General features: G+C 59.7%; 1 protein-coding gene across 6 annotated transcripts; it reads left to right on the top strand.

Annotated features, from left to right (window-relative positions):
* Window positions 1-388: 388 nt before the first annotated feature.
* Window positions 389-13,655, top strand: Sema4g (semaphorin 4G). Of its 6 annotated transcripts, XR_015440674.1 has the most exons (18): window positions 389-504; window positions 1,077-1,377; window positions 1,465-1,620; window positions 3,780-4,273; window positions 4,362-4,510; window positions 4,730-4,792; window positions 7,698-7,796; window positions 7,906-7,999; window positions 8,091-8,204; window positions 8,366-8,517; window positions 8,605-8,774; window positions 9,028-9,172; window positions 9,266-9,488; window positions 9,710-9,825; window positions 9,954-10,114; window positions 10,247-10,308; window positions 11,471-12,488; window positions 12,611-13,655. XR_015440674.1 is itself a non-coding variant. In XM_013066118.3 (17 exons), exons 4-17 carry the CDS (start codon window positions 4,153-4,155, stop codon window positions 12,292-12,294), a joined length of 2,493 nt encoding a protein of 830 aa, XP_012921572.2. In that variant the 5' UTR covers window positions 389-504; window positions 1,077-1,377; window positions 1,465-1,620; window positions 3,780-4,152; the 3' UTR covers window positions 12,295-13,655. The 6 variants fall into 6 exon arrangements, 2 of the variants coding, with proteins under 2 accessions (XP_012921572.2, XP_012921573.2); XM_013066118.3 differs by having other exon boundaries at window positions 11,471-13,655; XR_015440678.1 differs by lacking the exons at window positions 389-504; window positions 1,465-1,620 and having other exon boundaries at window positions 1,285-1,377.
* Window positions 13,656-14,011: the final 356 nt, after the last annotated feature.

The following is a 14,011-nucleotide window of genomic DNA, read 5'->3' as shown; positions in this document are numbered from 1 at the left end:
CCGGCCCTAAATTTACTAGAGTCTTAACTAGAATAGCAACAAGGATTATTTAACTAGAATATATAGCTAGAATCTTTTTTTTTTTTTTTTGGTACCGGGGATCGAACTCAGATCCTTGCGCTTGCGAGGAAGGCAGCAGAACTACTGAGCTAAACTCCTGGCCCTACTCGAGCGTTTTTTATTGCTGTCGTCGTTTTGAGACTGGGTCTCGCTATGTAGCTCAGGCTGGCCTTGAACTGTGTAGCCCAGTCCTCCCTCAGCCTCCTGAGTGCTGGGATTACATGCGTGTGCCACCACACCCAGCACCCTGTAACATTTGTGTGCACTTCCTCATGTTTCTCCCGGCCCACCCCCATCCTGTTTGCATAGTGCTGGGAGGTCTGAGGCGGGTCCTGCTGTCTAGCTGAGTCACAGGAAACAGTCCTCACTGCAAGGTCGTATACAGGTTTAAGTGCCAGAGGGGGCTTTGAAGAATCCGGAACCAGGAACGGTCCCTTGAGTTAGGTATGATATGCCTCGGGAGCCCCGTAAAGCTTCCCAGGCACACGTAGGAATCAGTTGCTGTGGCTCTTATTTTGGTCCTTTTGGGCCCAGACTGATACAGTCGGATTTTGGCTAGGCAGGGAGGGGAAGTGAGGTGGGACAGGGCCAGACCCTACTGCGGCGTTCTCCCCTGGGCTGGCAGGGAGGCAGGGCTCAAGTCTGCACCAGGGCCGTCCTGGTGAAAGGAGCCGCCGAACTGATCCTGAGAGTTCCCAGCTTGCTGCTGGGGAAGCTGACTGGAGGCGAGAGGGAGGATTATGTGCCTGAGACGTGCACTGGAGGTTTCGGATTAAAAATGATGTTCAAGATGGGGATTTAGCCCAGTGGTTCTGCCACCTGCCTCGCAAGCGCAAGGTCCCGAGTTCGATCCCCGGTACAAAATAAAATTTAAAAAAAAAAAAATGATGTTCAAGAGGAGCTTGAGAAGAAACCAGGAGTCTGAATGACCCAGCCTGGGAGGTGAACCTGGGTTAGGGCTAAACTGGTGCAAATGGCTGGCGCTTCGGGCCAAGCTGTTACTTCATCCCTTCCAGGCCTGACCCAGGCTGAAGTCACCGCGGCAAGAGCCCTGAGCGGGAATCGAGAGCCTTGTGTTCAGCGCTGCCCGCGGGGTGCAGTCCCGGGCAGAGACCGGCGAGGGCTCCCTCCCCAGGGAAGCGGCGACGCCAGCGGGAGGCCCCGGGCGGCCTCGGAGGGCGCGCGGGCGATGGGCTCGCGGGGCGGGGGCTGCGAGCGTTGCCTCGGCCGAGACCCCGCCCCGCCCCGCCTCCCGCAGCGGGCGTGTGCGGCCGAGCGGCGCAGCGCGGTCCCTGCGGCCCGGATCCCGACGCGAAGGTGAGCGGCCGGCCGGCCGGGCGGCGGTGGGGCGGGCGGCTTCCCGCTCGGCTCCTGCGCGCTAAGCGGGCCTTTCTCACCGCCAAGACCGCGGCCCCGCACGAAGGCTCGCGAGGGGCGCGGAGTGGCCACTGCGGACGGGACCGAGCGGGGCGGGGAGCCGCGTGGCGAAGCAGCCCCGGATCTGGGTCAGGTCCGGCGGCACCGGAGGAGAGCCTGCCCTCGGGCTGCAGCCGGAGACAGGTTGGATCCACGCGGCGGCCGCAGGAAGGGCTCGGAGGGAGGGGCGCCCCGGGCCGGGCGGGTGGGCGCCGGTGACCCTCCCTGATCCTGGGATCTCCCTGCCCTAGGGAGGGGGTCTAACAGATCTGGCTTTCTCCACCCCACGATCTCGTAGAGCAAGCGGTCACAGTTCAGGGGCAGGCTCTGGAGGAAGCAGAAAAGCTCGGGCGGTGTGGGGTGTGGACCGCAGACCTTGGACGCGCTTAGCAGGAGGGGTGGCGAGCTCCGGCCCACCCTCCGTCCCAACGGGTTCAGTGGGCTCGGAGAGCTCAGGCCCAGCTCCCCTGTCTACCGCGGCGGGGAGAGGTAGAGGACTGCGAAGTTGCAGTCCATTCCCCGCTCGGTCATGGCACCCACACCCTGCAGAGTGGCCTTCACCCGCGCTCACCCCAGGTCAGAAGCCTGCCCATCAGCACACGCGGGTGCCTGCACACACAGGGAGGCAGAAATGGGAGGCAGAGTTCTGCTCTGCGTCTCACCCCAGTGGACACCCACAGCCACCGAGACTGTACAGAGCAAGGAGCAAGTCCCTGTGTGCATGTGTGCTTGTTTGTGCATGGATGTAATTGTATGTTTGAGAGCTCGGAACGTAACATGTTCCTGATCCTGTGAACACTGCTGCGCCTGACCCACTGTCAGTGGTTTGTGCGCATGTCCCTGCACATACAGGCCCTCCTATTGCATGGGTGTGCAGTCGTTAATATAAACCTACACATGTGCAGTATAATCCTGCTTGTCGCCTCTCCGCTGAATGGAAGGGCATGTGGACACCTGTGAGTGTGCGTGACTGCATGTTGCCATGTCCTCTGTGGACCCGCCTGCTGTGAACCTCCTGTGACTGAGTGACTCCTGCAGCCATGCAAGTTCATAGCTGTGTGTGTGTACCTCCCTCCCTCTGGGCTCAGGAGACTGAGAACAGCCCTGTGTAGTGTGCCCTACACACTGGTCCCTCTTATCTGGGGTGTGTTCCTCCTGCCCAGTCGTAGGGACTGGTCCCTTCTAGCCATAAGGCCCCCCTCTTCTTGCTGAGCAAACAGGAGGCCCCAGAGGTAAACAGGTGTGCCCCACAGTGAGGGTGGACAGGGGCAGCCTGCCTGGAGCCTCCCGCTGCCCCGGCCCCCAAACCAGGAACAGGTACCCTTCTGCCGCACCCGGCGGCCCTCCTCTGCCCCTCCTCTGTTCCACTCTGCCCGATGACAGTGCTGACCTTTGCCTCTTGAGTAAACCCTCCAGATTCCTGTTTTCCCTGTGGCTCTCTCCTGACTCCTCCCTTCCCTTCAAGGCCAGGTAGTTAATATTTGACCTGGAAGCTTTAGGAGGCAGCTCAGGCCACCTCCACTCCCAGCCCAGCTCAGAAAGCCCCTCAGAGTGAGGGCCCTGCCGCCTGCGCCCACCTCATACCCAGTGGTTGGCTTGAGAGAGGGTCCGGGTTGGGGAGCAGTCTCAAGATGGACTGGGGGCGCTGGTCAAGAGCTCGGGGCCCAGCGTCCACTTGGGGCACACGGCTTAGGTCTTGGGCTGCTCCTGGCCCTTACACAGTGCATCGCACCTCCCGCACAGACTTCCTCGTGCAGCTAGGGGCACCCAGAGGCCCACCCGCCCAGGCTGCCACCCCAGGCCCGTGAGTGCCTGCTGTCAGGTAGGAAGAAGCACGCGTGGACTCTTAGCTGAAGGCTGCAGTACTGACTCACACAGGCAGGACAGAAACGTGCCCCCCCCCCAAGAATGCCGTGGAGAAGTGTCTAATTAAAGAGAAATTCCAGAGGGAGCTCTCAGGCCAAGGAAAAGAAAAACAAAGGGAAAACAGGACGGAATTAACAAAGGCCCGTTAAAGGTCCCTGCCCAGGCCTTCCTGCAGCGGGCTGGCGGCAGGGCAGCTAGTGCTGGAGGCGCAGGCCTTGGCTCTGAGAACCCAAACTCGACCGACCAGAAGAGGCCCGTTACCTTGGGCTTGCCAAGTTCCACCACAGCCTCTCCCTCAGCGGAGCTGCACAGACTGAGTCAGACCTGGCATGGGATCTCTGTGCCTCTACCCTCGGTGCCTCTGAAAGTCTGGGTAATCCCATCATCCTCCTCCCACACTTAGATCAAAGCACTTTCTCTTTTTTCCCTCCTTCAAGAAACAGCTGTCAGAGAACCAGGACTAGCCCTGCAGTCTGGAGCAGGGTGACCCCATCAGGAACCTACAGGCCTCTAGGAGTCCTCAACTCCCTATCAGCATGGAGTTTGCACTTGATGCGGAAAGGCGTGTGATGGACCCTCTCTGACCCCTGAGCTGTGACCCCATGGCCATAGGGCTCTGTGGCTCCATGTCCCCCCCCTTCCAGGACCCTCCCTGGCCCCAGAACTGCTTGACCCCTGTGGCCTCATGACCCCTGTCCTTCCTCGCCACCTTGCTGGACTCTGACCCCAGGGACTGTTTTTCCCATCCCTCCTGTGCCTCTGGTCCTGGCTCCCGGTGGGGGGCTTGCGGGTCTGGACCTCCCCAGGAAGATGTGGGGGAGGCTCTGGCCCCTCCTCCTAGGCTTCTTCGCTGCAGCAGCCCCTGGGCCCTCCCTGCGGAGACCGTCCCGCGAGCTGGACGCCACCCCACGGATGACCATCCCCTACGAAGGTTAGCCCTCAACCGTGAACCGCTGTGGGAGCCAGGGCTAGGGCAGGAAGTGGTCCCCAGACTGGGCTCACTGCCCCTCTCTCCGCAGAGCTCTCTGGGATCCGGCACTTTCGGGCCCAAGCCCAGAACTACTCAACGCTGCTCCTGGAGGAGGCCTCAGCAAGACTGCTGGTGGGAGCTCGAGGTGCCCTGTTCTCTCTCAGCGCTCGAGACATAGGAGACGGGGCTCACAAAGAGGTCAGCACCTAAAACGGCTGCAGGCTCGTCCAGTGCCCTGGGGCCCAGCTTCCCAGACAAACCAAGGCTGTGTCCGCAGCCCTCCCGGCAGCACTGTCCCTGCCGGCCTCCAGTGCTCCCTCTGGGACTCAGCTTCACCCCAGGCCCAGCTCCCTGGCGCCCTACTGCCTGGACTATGAGCAATAGGTATTGGGCTCAGCCTGCTCCCTTTGTCCCTAGATTCAGTGGGAGGCCTCCTCAGAGATGCAAAGAAAATGCCATCAAAAAGGGAAGAACAACCAGGTAATGTGGTCTGCCCTCCCCTGGCTCCTTCTTTTCCTTTTCCATCAGGGATGCCAGGGTTGGAAGGGACATGATGGGGAGGTACAGACCTGCCAGTCAATTGCACAACCACGGTAAACACTGAGTGCTGCCAAAGTGGAGGCCCTGGGCACAGCCTGCTAGCCAACCATCTGGGGCCTTTTAGCCCGGCCTGTCATGGCCTCCTGATCCCCTCTGGGCTCCCAAACTGTCGTCAGGAGTACAATCGGTAACCTACTAAGTGCTGACTCTCCTGTTCTCTTCACCTGGTTCTAAAGTAACTTATGAAGTCGTAGTGCTTCCCACTGCACAGATGAGAAAAGCAAGGCTTTGGTGCAGGAAGAGCCCAGGCACCCAGGATTCTGTGGAGGGGAATTAGTGAAGTGCCAGCTCTTTCTGGCTGAAGGAGAGGGTGTCTGCCGGAGTCCTGCAGGGCAGATCGATCTGCAGAGGCCCCGAGCCAGAGGTTCTGACTCAGTGGGTCTCGATGGGGGTGGGATACGGCGCTTGCTGAGCCCCTCCGGAGATTCTGTGAAAGGCTGCTGAGTGCACGCACGAGTCAGTGAGGGAGGGGAGCCAGGGCACCTCGGGGGTTTGGATCTTACTCTGTGACAGTTTGGCACCTGAGAGTCCTCAAACTGTAGTGGGCAGGGGCATCACCAGGACTCACATTACAAGGTCAGGGCTAACCAGCAGTCTGGGAAGGACACAGGTTCTACAGTTCTAGTGAACTCCCAGCTGAAGCCGGGGCTGTGGCTCCCAGGACAAGCTTTGCTTAGCCAAGCTTCAAAGAACACCTCTCAGGATGCGAGGGCAGTGTGGCTGGACATCTGTCACTGCACTGAGGGCAGGGTTGAGGGCCGGTCAGGCTGCCAGGCGGGGCTCCCTTCCTCCCTCACTGCTGTGTGTGCTCCGGAAGAGGACCGACCACTGGGAAAGGGAGGCCCGTTTCCTTGGTCAGGGGAATCCGAGTAGCTGCGCTCCCCTGCCAGGACCTCCAAACAGCTCTTAGGGCACCTCCCAAAGCGTGTTCTAAGGAACAGTAACTTTCAGAAGAGGAGTTTCATGGTCAAGTTCATTTGGGAAGCACTGCATGCTCGGCCCCGGAGCACAGCAACTCCCTTACTACCTCCAGTAAAGACAGTTTATCTGCAGCTTCCAAACTGATTGGGCCACAGAATTCCTCCTAACCACCACCCTTTCTTTGTTTTGTTTTTGTGTTTTGAGACAGGGTTTTGCTATGTAGTCCAGGCTGGCCTTGAACTCTGCCTCAGCCCCCTGGCATGCTGGGATTACAGGCCTGTGCGCCACATCCCCAGCTCCATCTCCTCTTTTTAAATGTAAACATTTTAAGTCAGGTGTGGTAGTACATGCCTGAGATCCGGAATTGGGAGGCTGAGGTACAGGATCACTGAGTTCAAGGCCAGCCCAGACTACCTAGGAGACCCTGTCTCAAAAACACAAATCAATAAATGGAAACATCTTAGGGAACGATCACTAGGAATATTTATCTGGCTCCAGGCACCAGGGCTGAGCCCGCTGATAGAGAGGAAGGACAGATGCCAGCGGCCTAAGCAGTGAGGGAGTAGTGGAAGGAGACCAGAAGTCTGCGTGGGCTCAGACACTTGAGGAGCAGGCAGAAGGAGTGAACCCTAATGAAGCAAGGAGGGGAGGGGCTTGAGGGACAGGGACAGCGAAGGCTAATGTGGCTAGTGTGAGGCAGAGAAGGCTCTAGGCCTGGCCACAGCGGGCCAGAGTGCGTGGGCTCTGTCCTCGGAACCGGGGTGGGGCAGCGGTACCCTGACCTCGTCCCCTTTCGTGCGCTGTGCTTTGGGAAGTGGTCTGAGGGCACCCGGAGTGTGCTGGTTGGGGGCGCCTCTGGAGGGAGCTGCGGACAGTGGCAGCAGGGCCTTTGGGGCCCCTGGGCGGCAGGGCTAACGGGAGGCTGTTTGTAGCATGGCCTTTATGCCTCTGAGTTTTACAATGGAAAGTGCCTCGTTCGCTGAGCAGTTTGGCGAGGGAGGGAGGTCAGATGGTCACGGCACTTGTTCAAAGAAGACAGATGTGGTGATTCGGCCGGGGGTGCAGCAGGCGAAGAGACCAAGTTAGGACAAAGAACAAATCAGGCAGAGGGACTGAGTGTGGGGTGAGGGGTGGGAAGCCGGAAGGAGGTGACCCCTGGCTTCTGGAACTGAGAAGAGGAGGGATGCTGGGAGTGGGGCGGGAAGGACTGGAGGAACAGGCTGGGGGGGGGCCGGGGTGAGGATGAGGATGAGGATGGTCATCTGCCCGTCTGGGGGTGGCAGGTGCACAGGTGACAGGCCTCCTGCTGTCAGTGTAGGGAGGGCGTGGGAGCTCCAAACTGGGGGCTCGGCCGAGAAGGAGCTCAGTAGGAGAGGGGCATCGGGATGCTGGGAGCCCTGGACGGGCCTGAGCTGGTGCAGAAGGGCCCACAGGAGAAGCTGGCAGAGGGTCAAGGCTGTGCCGCTGGAAAGGCAAGAACCGACTTCCAGGGGATAGTGTGTGTTCAGGCAGTGCGAAGCCCACGAGCACCTTGGAAAGATCTGCTCTGTCCTGAAAGTGGAGGTGAGAGCCAGACTACCAAGTTAGACGCAGCCAGTCTTGCTGGCTCCCTCCTGCAATGCGATCCTAACACTCTGGGAGGCTGCGGCGGGAGGATGCCAAGTTCAAGCCTAGCCTGGGTAACTTAGTGAGACCCTAGCTCAAATTTTAAACATAGGGTAAAAAGGGCTGGGAATGTAGCTCACTGTGAAGGCCCTGGGTTCAGTTCCTAGTACTACAAAAAAAAAAAGAAAAAAACGTACAGCAGCGAAGGAGGCCTCTAGCCAGGCAGGGGTTCAGGCCTCTCCTGCACCTTGCCCCGTAGACGGAGTGCTTCAATCATGTGCGGTTCCTCCAGCGGCTCAATGCCACCCACCTCTACGCCTGTGGGACTCACGCCTTCCAGCCCCTCTGTGCCGCCATCGTGAGTGCCGCCCGCCCTCATCTCTGGCGCGGGACTGGTCCCGCCTTGGGTCGGCTGCAGCCCTGGCCCCACCTGTCCTCAGGGCTACTGACTGCTGCTGTCTCTCCAGGATGCTGAGGCCTTCACCTTGCCGAGCAGCTTCGAGGAGGGGAAGGAGAGGTGCCCTTACGACCCCGCCCGGGGCTTCACAGGCCTCGTCATTGGTGAGCACGTGTTCCCCCACCCGTCACTCAAGGAGCACTGTGCTGTTAGACCTGTGGCAGGTCTGTCACATGTGGCCTGCCCCTGCCCTAGATGGAGGTCTCTACACCGCCACGCGGTACGAGTTTCGGAGCGTTCCTGACATCCGCCGGAGCCGCCACCCGCACTCTCTGAGAACAGAGGAGGCCCCTGTGCACTGGCTCAATGGTTAGGACGATGGGGTGGGAGGACAGGGCAGCTCTGGTCTCACTCCCGTAGGCAGCTTGGCGTCCCAGCGTTGAGTCCCCGGGTGATCCTGGCCACGAGGGAAGGGCTGGCAGCAGTCCCCACCGTGTCTGAGAAGCCACCTGAATGCCTCACGCCCACAGATGCTGAGTTTGTGTTCTCTGTGCTGGTGCGGGAGAGCGAGCCCAGTGCAGTGGGTGACGACGACAAGGTCCACTACTTCTTCACGGAGCGTGCCACCGCCGAGGATGGCTCCAGCAGCCACCGTGTGGCCCGAGTGGCCCGTGTGTGCAAGGTGGATGGGGCTGAGCTTGGGACACGGGATAGAGGCCGGACTGCTGACCTGGCTCCTGAGCCCTGACCCAAGCCCTTGCCTCCCCAGGGAGATCTGGGAGGCAGGAAGATCCTGCAGAAGAAGTGGACCTCCTTCCTGAAGGCCCGGCTCATCTGCCACATTCCCCAGTATGAGACGCTGCGCGGGGTGTGCAGTCTGGATGCTGACCACTCGGCCCGCACACGCTTCTATGCAGCCTTCACGCTGACCACACAGTGGTAAGCACAGGAACAGTGGGGAGGCCGGCAGCTGGGGGCAGCAGGGCCGCAAGCCACGGCCAGTGAAGATTCGAAAGGTCCCTCTGTGGGGATGCTGGGTGCAAAGTAAGAATGTCAGCCTCCTCAAGGTAGCCTAGGGCCGGAGGCCTCTGACCATGGGGATGGCCCCAGTGACAGCGGCTCCAGGCTGAGCACAGGTCAGGGCAGGCTCCACTCTGTGCAGCTCAGCCCCTTCCCTACGCCCCATTCCTAGGAAGACCCTGGAGGCCTCAGCCATCTGCCGCTATGACCTGGCTGAGGTGCAGGCTGTGTTCTCAGGACCCTACATGGAGTACCAGGATGGTGCCCGGCGCTGGGGCCGCTATGAGGGTGGGGTGCCTGAGCCCCGACCTGGCTCGGTGAGCACCCTGGCCCGGGGCCAGTGCTGGTGAGAGGGGTGGGCTGTGTGGTCAGGGAGGTGGCTGATGCAGGTCACCCCACACCCACCCCAGTGCATCACAGACTCGCTGCGCAGTCGAGGCTACAACTCGTCCCAAGACTTGCCGTCCCTAGTCCTGGACTTCGTGAAGTTGCACCCACTGATGGCTCGGCCCATGGTGCCCAGCCGCGGACGGCCCCTGCTGCTCAAGCGCAACGTCCACTACACACACCTCACGGGGACTCCAGTGAGCACTCCTGCCGGACCCACCTATGACCTGCTCTTTCTGGGCACAGGTGCTTCTGACCCAGATCCCTCATTCCCACTGGGCTGATCACAGATGCTCCCGAGCCCTATAGCTCCTGGCACGACTGCCCGGAGTCCCCTGCATCCACTGGTGGAATCCTTGTCCCTGGCCTCCTGGGTCCTGAGCTGTTCCCAGTGGGGCTCTTGTGAGGTGCGGAGAGTGATCCCGATCCTGTTGTTGGGGTCTGACCCTCTGCCCTTTCCATGCCAGCTGATGGCTGGATCCATAAGGCCGTAGTCCTGGGCTCTGGAGTGCACATTATTGAAGAGACACAAGTGTTCAGGCAACCCCAGTTGGTGGAGAATCTAGTCATCTCTCTGAGGCAGGTAGGCTGATTTCTGGCCCTCAGTACTCCTTTCCTGGAACAGGGAGGGAGTGGGGATGGCGGCCAGGGGCTTTATCTGCACCTGGGAGGGCAGCCTGTGGCCAACCAGCTGTCCTCTCTGGCTCCCAGCACAGCCTGTACGTGGGCGCCCCTAGTGGCGTCATCCAGCTACCACTGTCCACCTGCCGGCGCTACCGTTCCTGCTATGACTGCATCCTGGCCCGCGATCCCTTCTGTGGCTGGGACCCCAGCAGCCATTCCTGCGTGGCGGCCACCACCATAGCAGACAGGTCCGAGGTGGCACATAGGAGCAGGGAGGATTACCAGGGCCTGGGCAGAGGGAGGCTTGCTGTGGGAGTGAGGGGCTGGTTACTGCAACAGCCCATTTCCCTCATTCATGAGTCCTAACCTCCTGTCCGCAGAATGTCACTGATACAGGACATAGAGCGAGGAAATCGAGGCTGTGAGAGCAGCACGGGTGCAGGTGAGTGACTCACGGATGTGTGTGGACCTGGCCTCTGGCCACTTACTGTCACCTGCATGGGGTGCTGCTGGGTCAGCGGCTGCACCTGTGTGGTCTCAGTGAGGCGACCCAGGGCTGAGGCTACCACGGGAAGAGCTCAACAGATATTTACTTCCCAAACAGATTGTAAATGCACAACAGATTCGAGACGGGAAGTGTTGTTTTGAGGGTGTAGGTGTAGCTCAGCAGCAGACCCTTACCTCACAGGTGCAAGGGCTGTGAAGTGTCTTGTCTCTTCTAGAACTTACAGCTCAGCGTGTGCACAGTGAAACAGTCACACGAGTAATTAACTATAATGACTAATAATTACAGCCATGACAAGGTTCGGAGGGATAACAGTTACTTTCCTGAGGAAGATCAAGTAACTGCACTGATATTTGAATAAAAGTTAATAATCACAGCTAACGTGTGCTATTTCTAATGTGCCAGGCTCTGAGCTGAACACTCATATGTGTTCGGGTGCATTTATCCTCAGAGCACCCATGAGAGAGCTGTTATTATGTTATCCCCAAGCGTACAACTCGAAGCTACTCAGCTACTAAGCAGCAGGGTCACGATTCAAATGTGACCCCAAGTAGCCTGACTCGTCTGTGCTTTCGATCACTCCTCTGTGCTGTTACTAGTGAACCAAGCAGGAAGAGGGCATCTATAGGGGATGACAGGGAGGGAGCTGCAGGGTCGGATGCAAAGATGACGAAGACAGAGGCGAGGGAGACTCCATCCTGATGTTGGTGGCTGAGTAGCTGCTGGTGCCGTCACAGTGCAGTGGTTCAAAGGACCTGGTGTAGTTTGGGAGCAGGGAGCAAGGCTTCAACCTTAGTGAGGCACCAGACCTCACGGGGAGAAGCTCAGCACGTTAGAGACAGGCCCTGAGCCGAGAGGTCTGTGCTGGGGATAGCAGGACTGAGTCCATGGAAGGGGTGGGAGTGAGGAGAAGAAGGCGAATGGGCTTCCCGGGAGTCAGCGTGACTGACTCACGAGGGAGCGTGCAAGTCCAGACTCAGCCACTGCCTGGAAGCAGACCTTGTGCTTGGCGCTGGCACTTAGTGTTGAAGGGTATGGCCTGCGTTTCTGGTGCCCTCCCTGAGACGGGCAGGTGCTGAGCTCTCCAACCTCTCCCCAGGGCCGCCGCCACCACTGAAGACCCGCTCTGTGCTCCGGGGTGACGACGTCCTCCTGCCCTGTGATCGGCCGTCCAACCTGGCCCAGGCCTTGTGGCTGCTCAATGGGAGCAAAAGCCTGAGCGATGGGCAGGACGGCTACCGTGTGGGCGTCGACGGGCTGCTGGTGACCGACACACAGCCCAAGCACAGCGGCACCTATGGCTGCTTTGCTGAGGAGAACGGCCTGCGAATCCTGCTGGCCGCCTACCGCCTCACGGTGCGGCCAGCCACTCCTGCCCCGGCCCCACAAGCCCCCGCTGCGAACGAGGCGCACCCGGCCCCAGACCCGAGGCTGCTCTACCTGCTTGCCATTGCTGCCCTCGGGGGCCTCTGCCTTGTCTTGGCCTTCTCCCTCCTCTACGTGGCTTGTCTGCGCGGAGGGGCAGGAGGGCGCCGACGGAAGTACTCGCTGGGGCGGGCTGGCCGGGCAGGGGGCTCTGCCGTGCAGCTGCAGACGGTCTCAGGCCAGTGTCCCGAGGAGGAAGACGAGGGCCAGGATGGGGACGGGGCTGCAGGCCTGGGAGGCAGCTGCCTGCAGACCATCCCTGGAGAGGCCCCAGCCCCGCCCCCGCCGCCGCCGCCGCCCCCGGCTGAACTGACCAATGGGCTGGCCGCCCTGCCCCGCCGGCTTCGAAGGGTGAATGGCAGCAGCTATGTGCTGCTGAGGCAGAGCAGCAACGGGGTGCCGGCAGGGCCTTGCTCCTTTGCCGAAGAGCTCAGCCGCATCCTGGAGAAGAGGAAGCACGCACAGCTGGTAGAGCAGCTGGACGAGAGCTCTGTGTGAGCCTGGCCTCCCCAGCAGATGCTCTGGGCCCCTGCCTCCCGGGCACACCCAGCCCTCCACACCCTCGCTCCATGCCCTTCTTCCGACTCCTTGATTCTCAGTAGGGCTAGCCAGTTAGGCCAGCCAAAGCCCCTCCTCAGTCTCCAAGACCCACCTGTGAGCAGCCCAGGCCCACCGGTGCTCCTCAGAGGTAGGTGCTCCCGGGGCCAGCTCCTGCAGACCCTGACCCAGTTCCTGTTCCCTTAACCTACTGCTTTGCAGGCCTCCATCCTCCTGTCCTGTTGTCTGCCCAACCTTTCCTCTTCCTCCCAGGTAGGGCTCTGCAGGTCCAGATGGCCGCAGTGTTACCACCCTCTGCATGTCCCTGTGTGCTGGATACTCCTGAAGCCACACAAAACCTCTGCCAGCCACTCGGCCCTGCGTACATTCACACGTGCACATGGAAGAATGTGTCAGCTGGGCTGCCAGGCCCCACTCCCATGTTCTCCCTGTGCATTCTTGTGCTTCATCCTTCGGGATTTGGGGTACCCTCCTGGTTGTCACATCCCTTTCCCAGTCCCAGGTGGTGACCCCATTGGCAAGGGCTTGGCCACAGGCCAGCCTGGGAGGTAAGGTGGCATCAATCTCCTTCTCGTGCAGCCCTTGCGAGTCCTCTTACCCATTCCCTCGGTCACACAGAAGCGTGACAGGCACCTCCGGGCATGTCCCTTCCCTGGGCACCTGTGCTGCACGTGCTAACACTTCTACCCACGTGCACCTTCTGAGCCTCCCTTGCTGCCAGACTTGTGTCTGTTGGGTTAGGTCCATGGACATTTCAAAGGGAGATTCCGCCTCCTTTAGCTGACCTTGGAGACCCTTCCCTGGACGGGTGACCAACACTGCACTCATTGAGCCAGCCTCCCTTCTGGGGACCAAGCATTTGCTTCCCCTAGACCAAAGCAGGGGAAAGAACTGTCTCACCTGGCATACAAAGCCCATTCTTGGAACTATGCAAAGGGCAGAGGCTAGGAATTTGGATGCTTGGCTCCCACTCCTGTCCTACCTCACCGGGGCACTTTTAAGGTCCAGGGGCCTCTGAAGTCTCCAGGCCCATATGGTACAATCAATCCAGATTGAGCCCATTCCCTTTGGGTGAGGATGACTGTTATTTTTGTAGCTGAGAACATGGAATCCCACGAGTTTTTACTGTCCCTCACCCAACCTCTCCCACCTCCAGCCCACAATGAATGTATTTATTGTGAGAATGGCTGTATTGGAGGAATGCCCTCACTCGGCCCCAGGTGGGTGGAACAGGCATGTGACAGTGGGGAGCCTGGGCTCAGCTCCTCCCAATGTTGGTTAATAAATGCCCTTTAGCCAAAGCTGTGTAGTCTGCTTGGTCCAAGTGGCCTCTCCTGATCACCAGAGCCGGTGCTGCAGACTTCTGCATCAAGTTGGCTCTGACCTCCATAAAACTTACAGAGCAAACTGGCAACCTCGGCTTCCATCCTGGCTGACACAGCCCATCCTCTTAAGGCTCATGTTACTGATCACGGTAATAAGAAAATTACACTTCAAGACTCCACACAAGGGTCCCTAGGCATTTTACTTCCTGTTTCTCTCCCTCAGTCCCCTGCCTTGAGATGGCCTTCTCTGTGTTGCCCAGCTTGCTGAGAAATTGGGACAAGTGTATCTGTGCCACCATGCCTGGCTCCCTGCCTTTTAACGACGAGACCTA

Source organism: Heterocephalus glaber, unplaced genomic scaffold (genome assembly GCF_053883595.1).
Source record: "Heterocephalus glaber isolate CG9 unplaced genomic scaffold, H.glaber_assembly_v1.0 deba00001498, whole genome shotgun sequence".
In the NCBI taxonomy this organism is placed as follows: domain Eukaryota; kingdom Metazoa; phylum Chordata; class Mammalia; order Rodentia; family Bathyergidae; genus Heterocephalus; species Heterocephalus glaber.
The sequence above is the reverse complement of the archived record's forward strand: the minus strand, read 5'-3'. Positions and strand labels throughout refer to the sequence as shown.

Bases quoted from the DNA above. Each gene is read 5' to 3' on its own strand.
- Sema4g (XM_013066118.3), top strand. From the start codon at position 4,153: ATGTGGGGGAGGCTCTGGCCCCTCCTCCTAGGCTTCTTCGCTGCAGCA. The intron at 4,793-7,697 runs GTAATGTGGTCT...CTTGCCCCGTAG, and splicing joins AAAAAGGGAAGAACAACCAG to ACGGAGTGCTTCAATCATGT. The intron at 10,115-10,246 runs GTCCGAGGTGGC...TCCTGTCCGCAG, and splicing joins GCCACCACCATAGCAGACAG to AATGTCACTGATACAGGACA.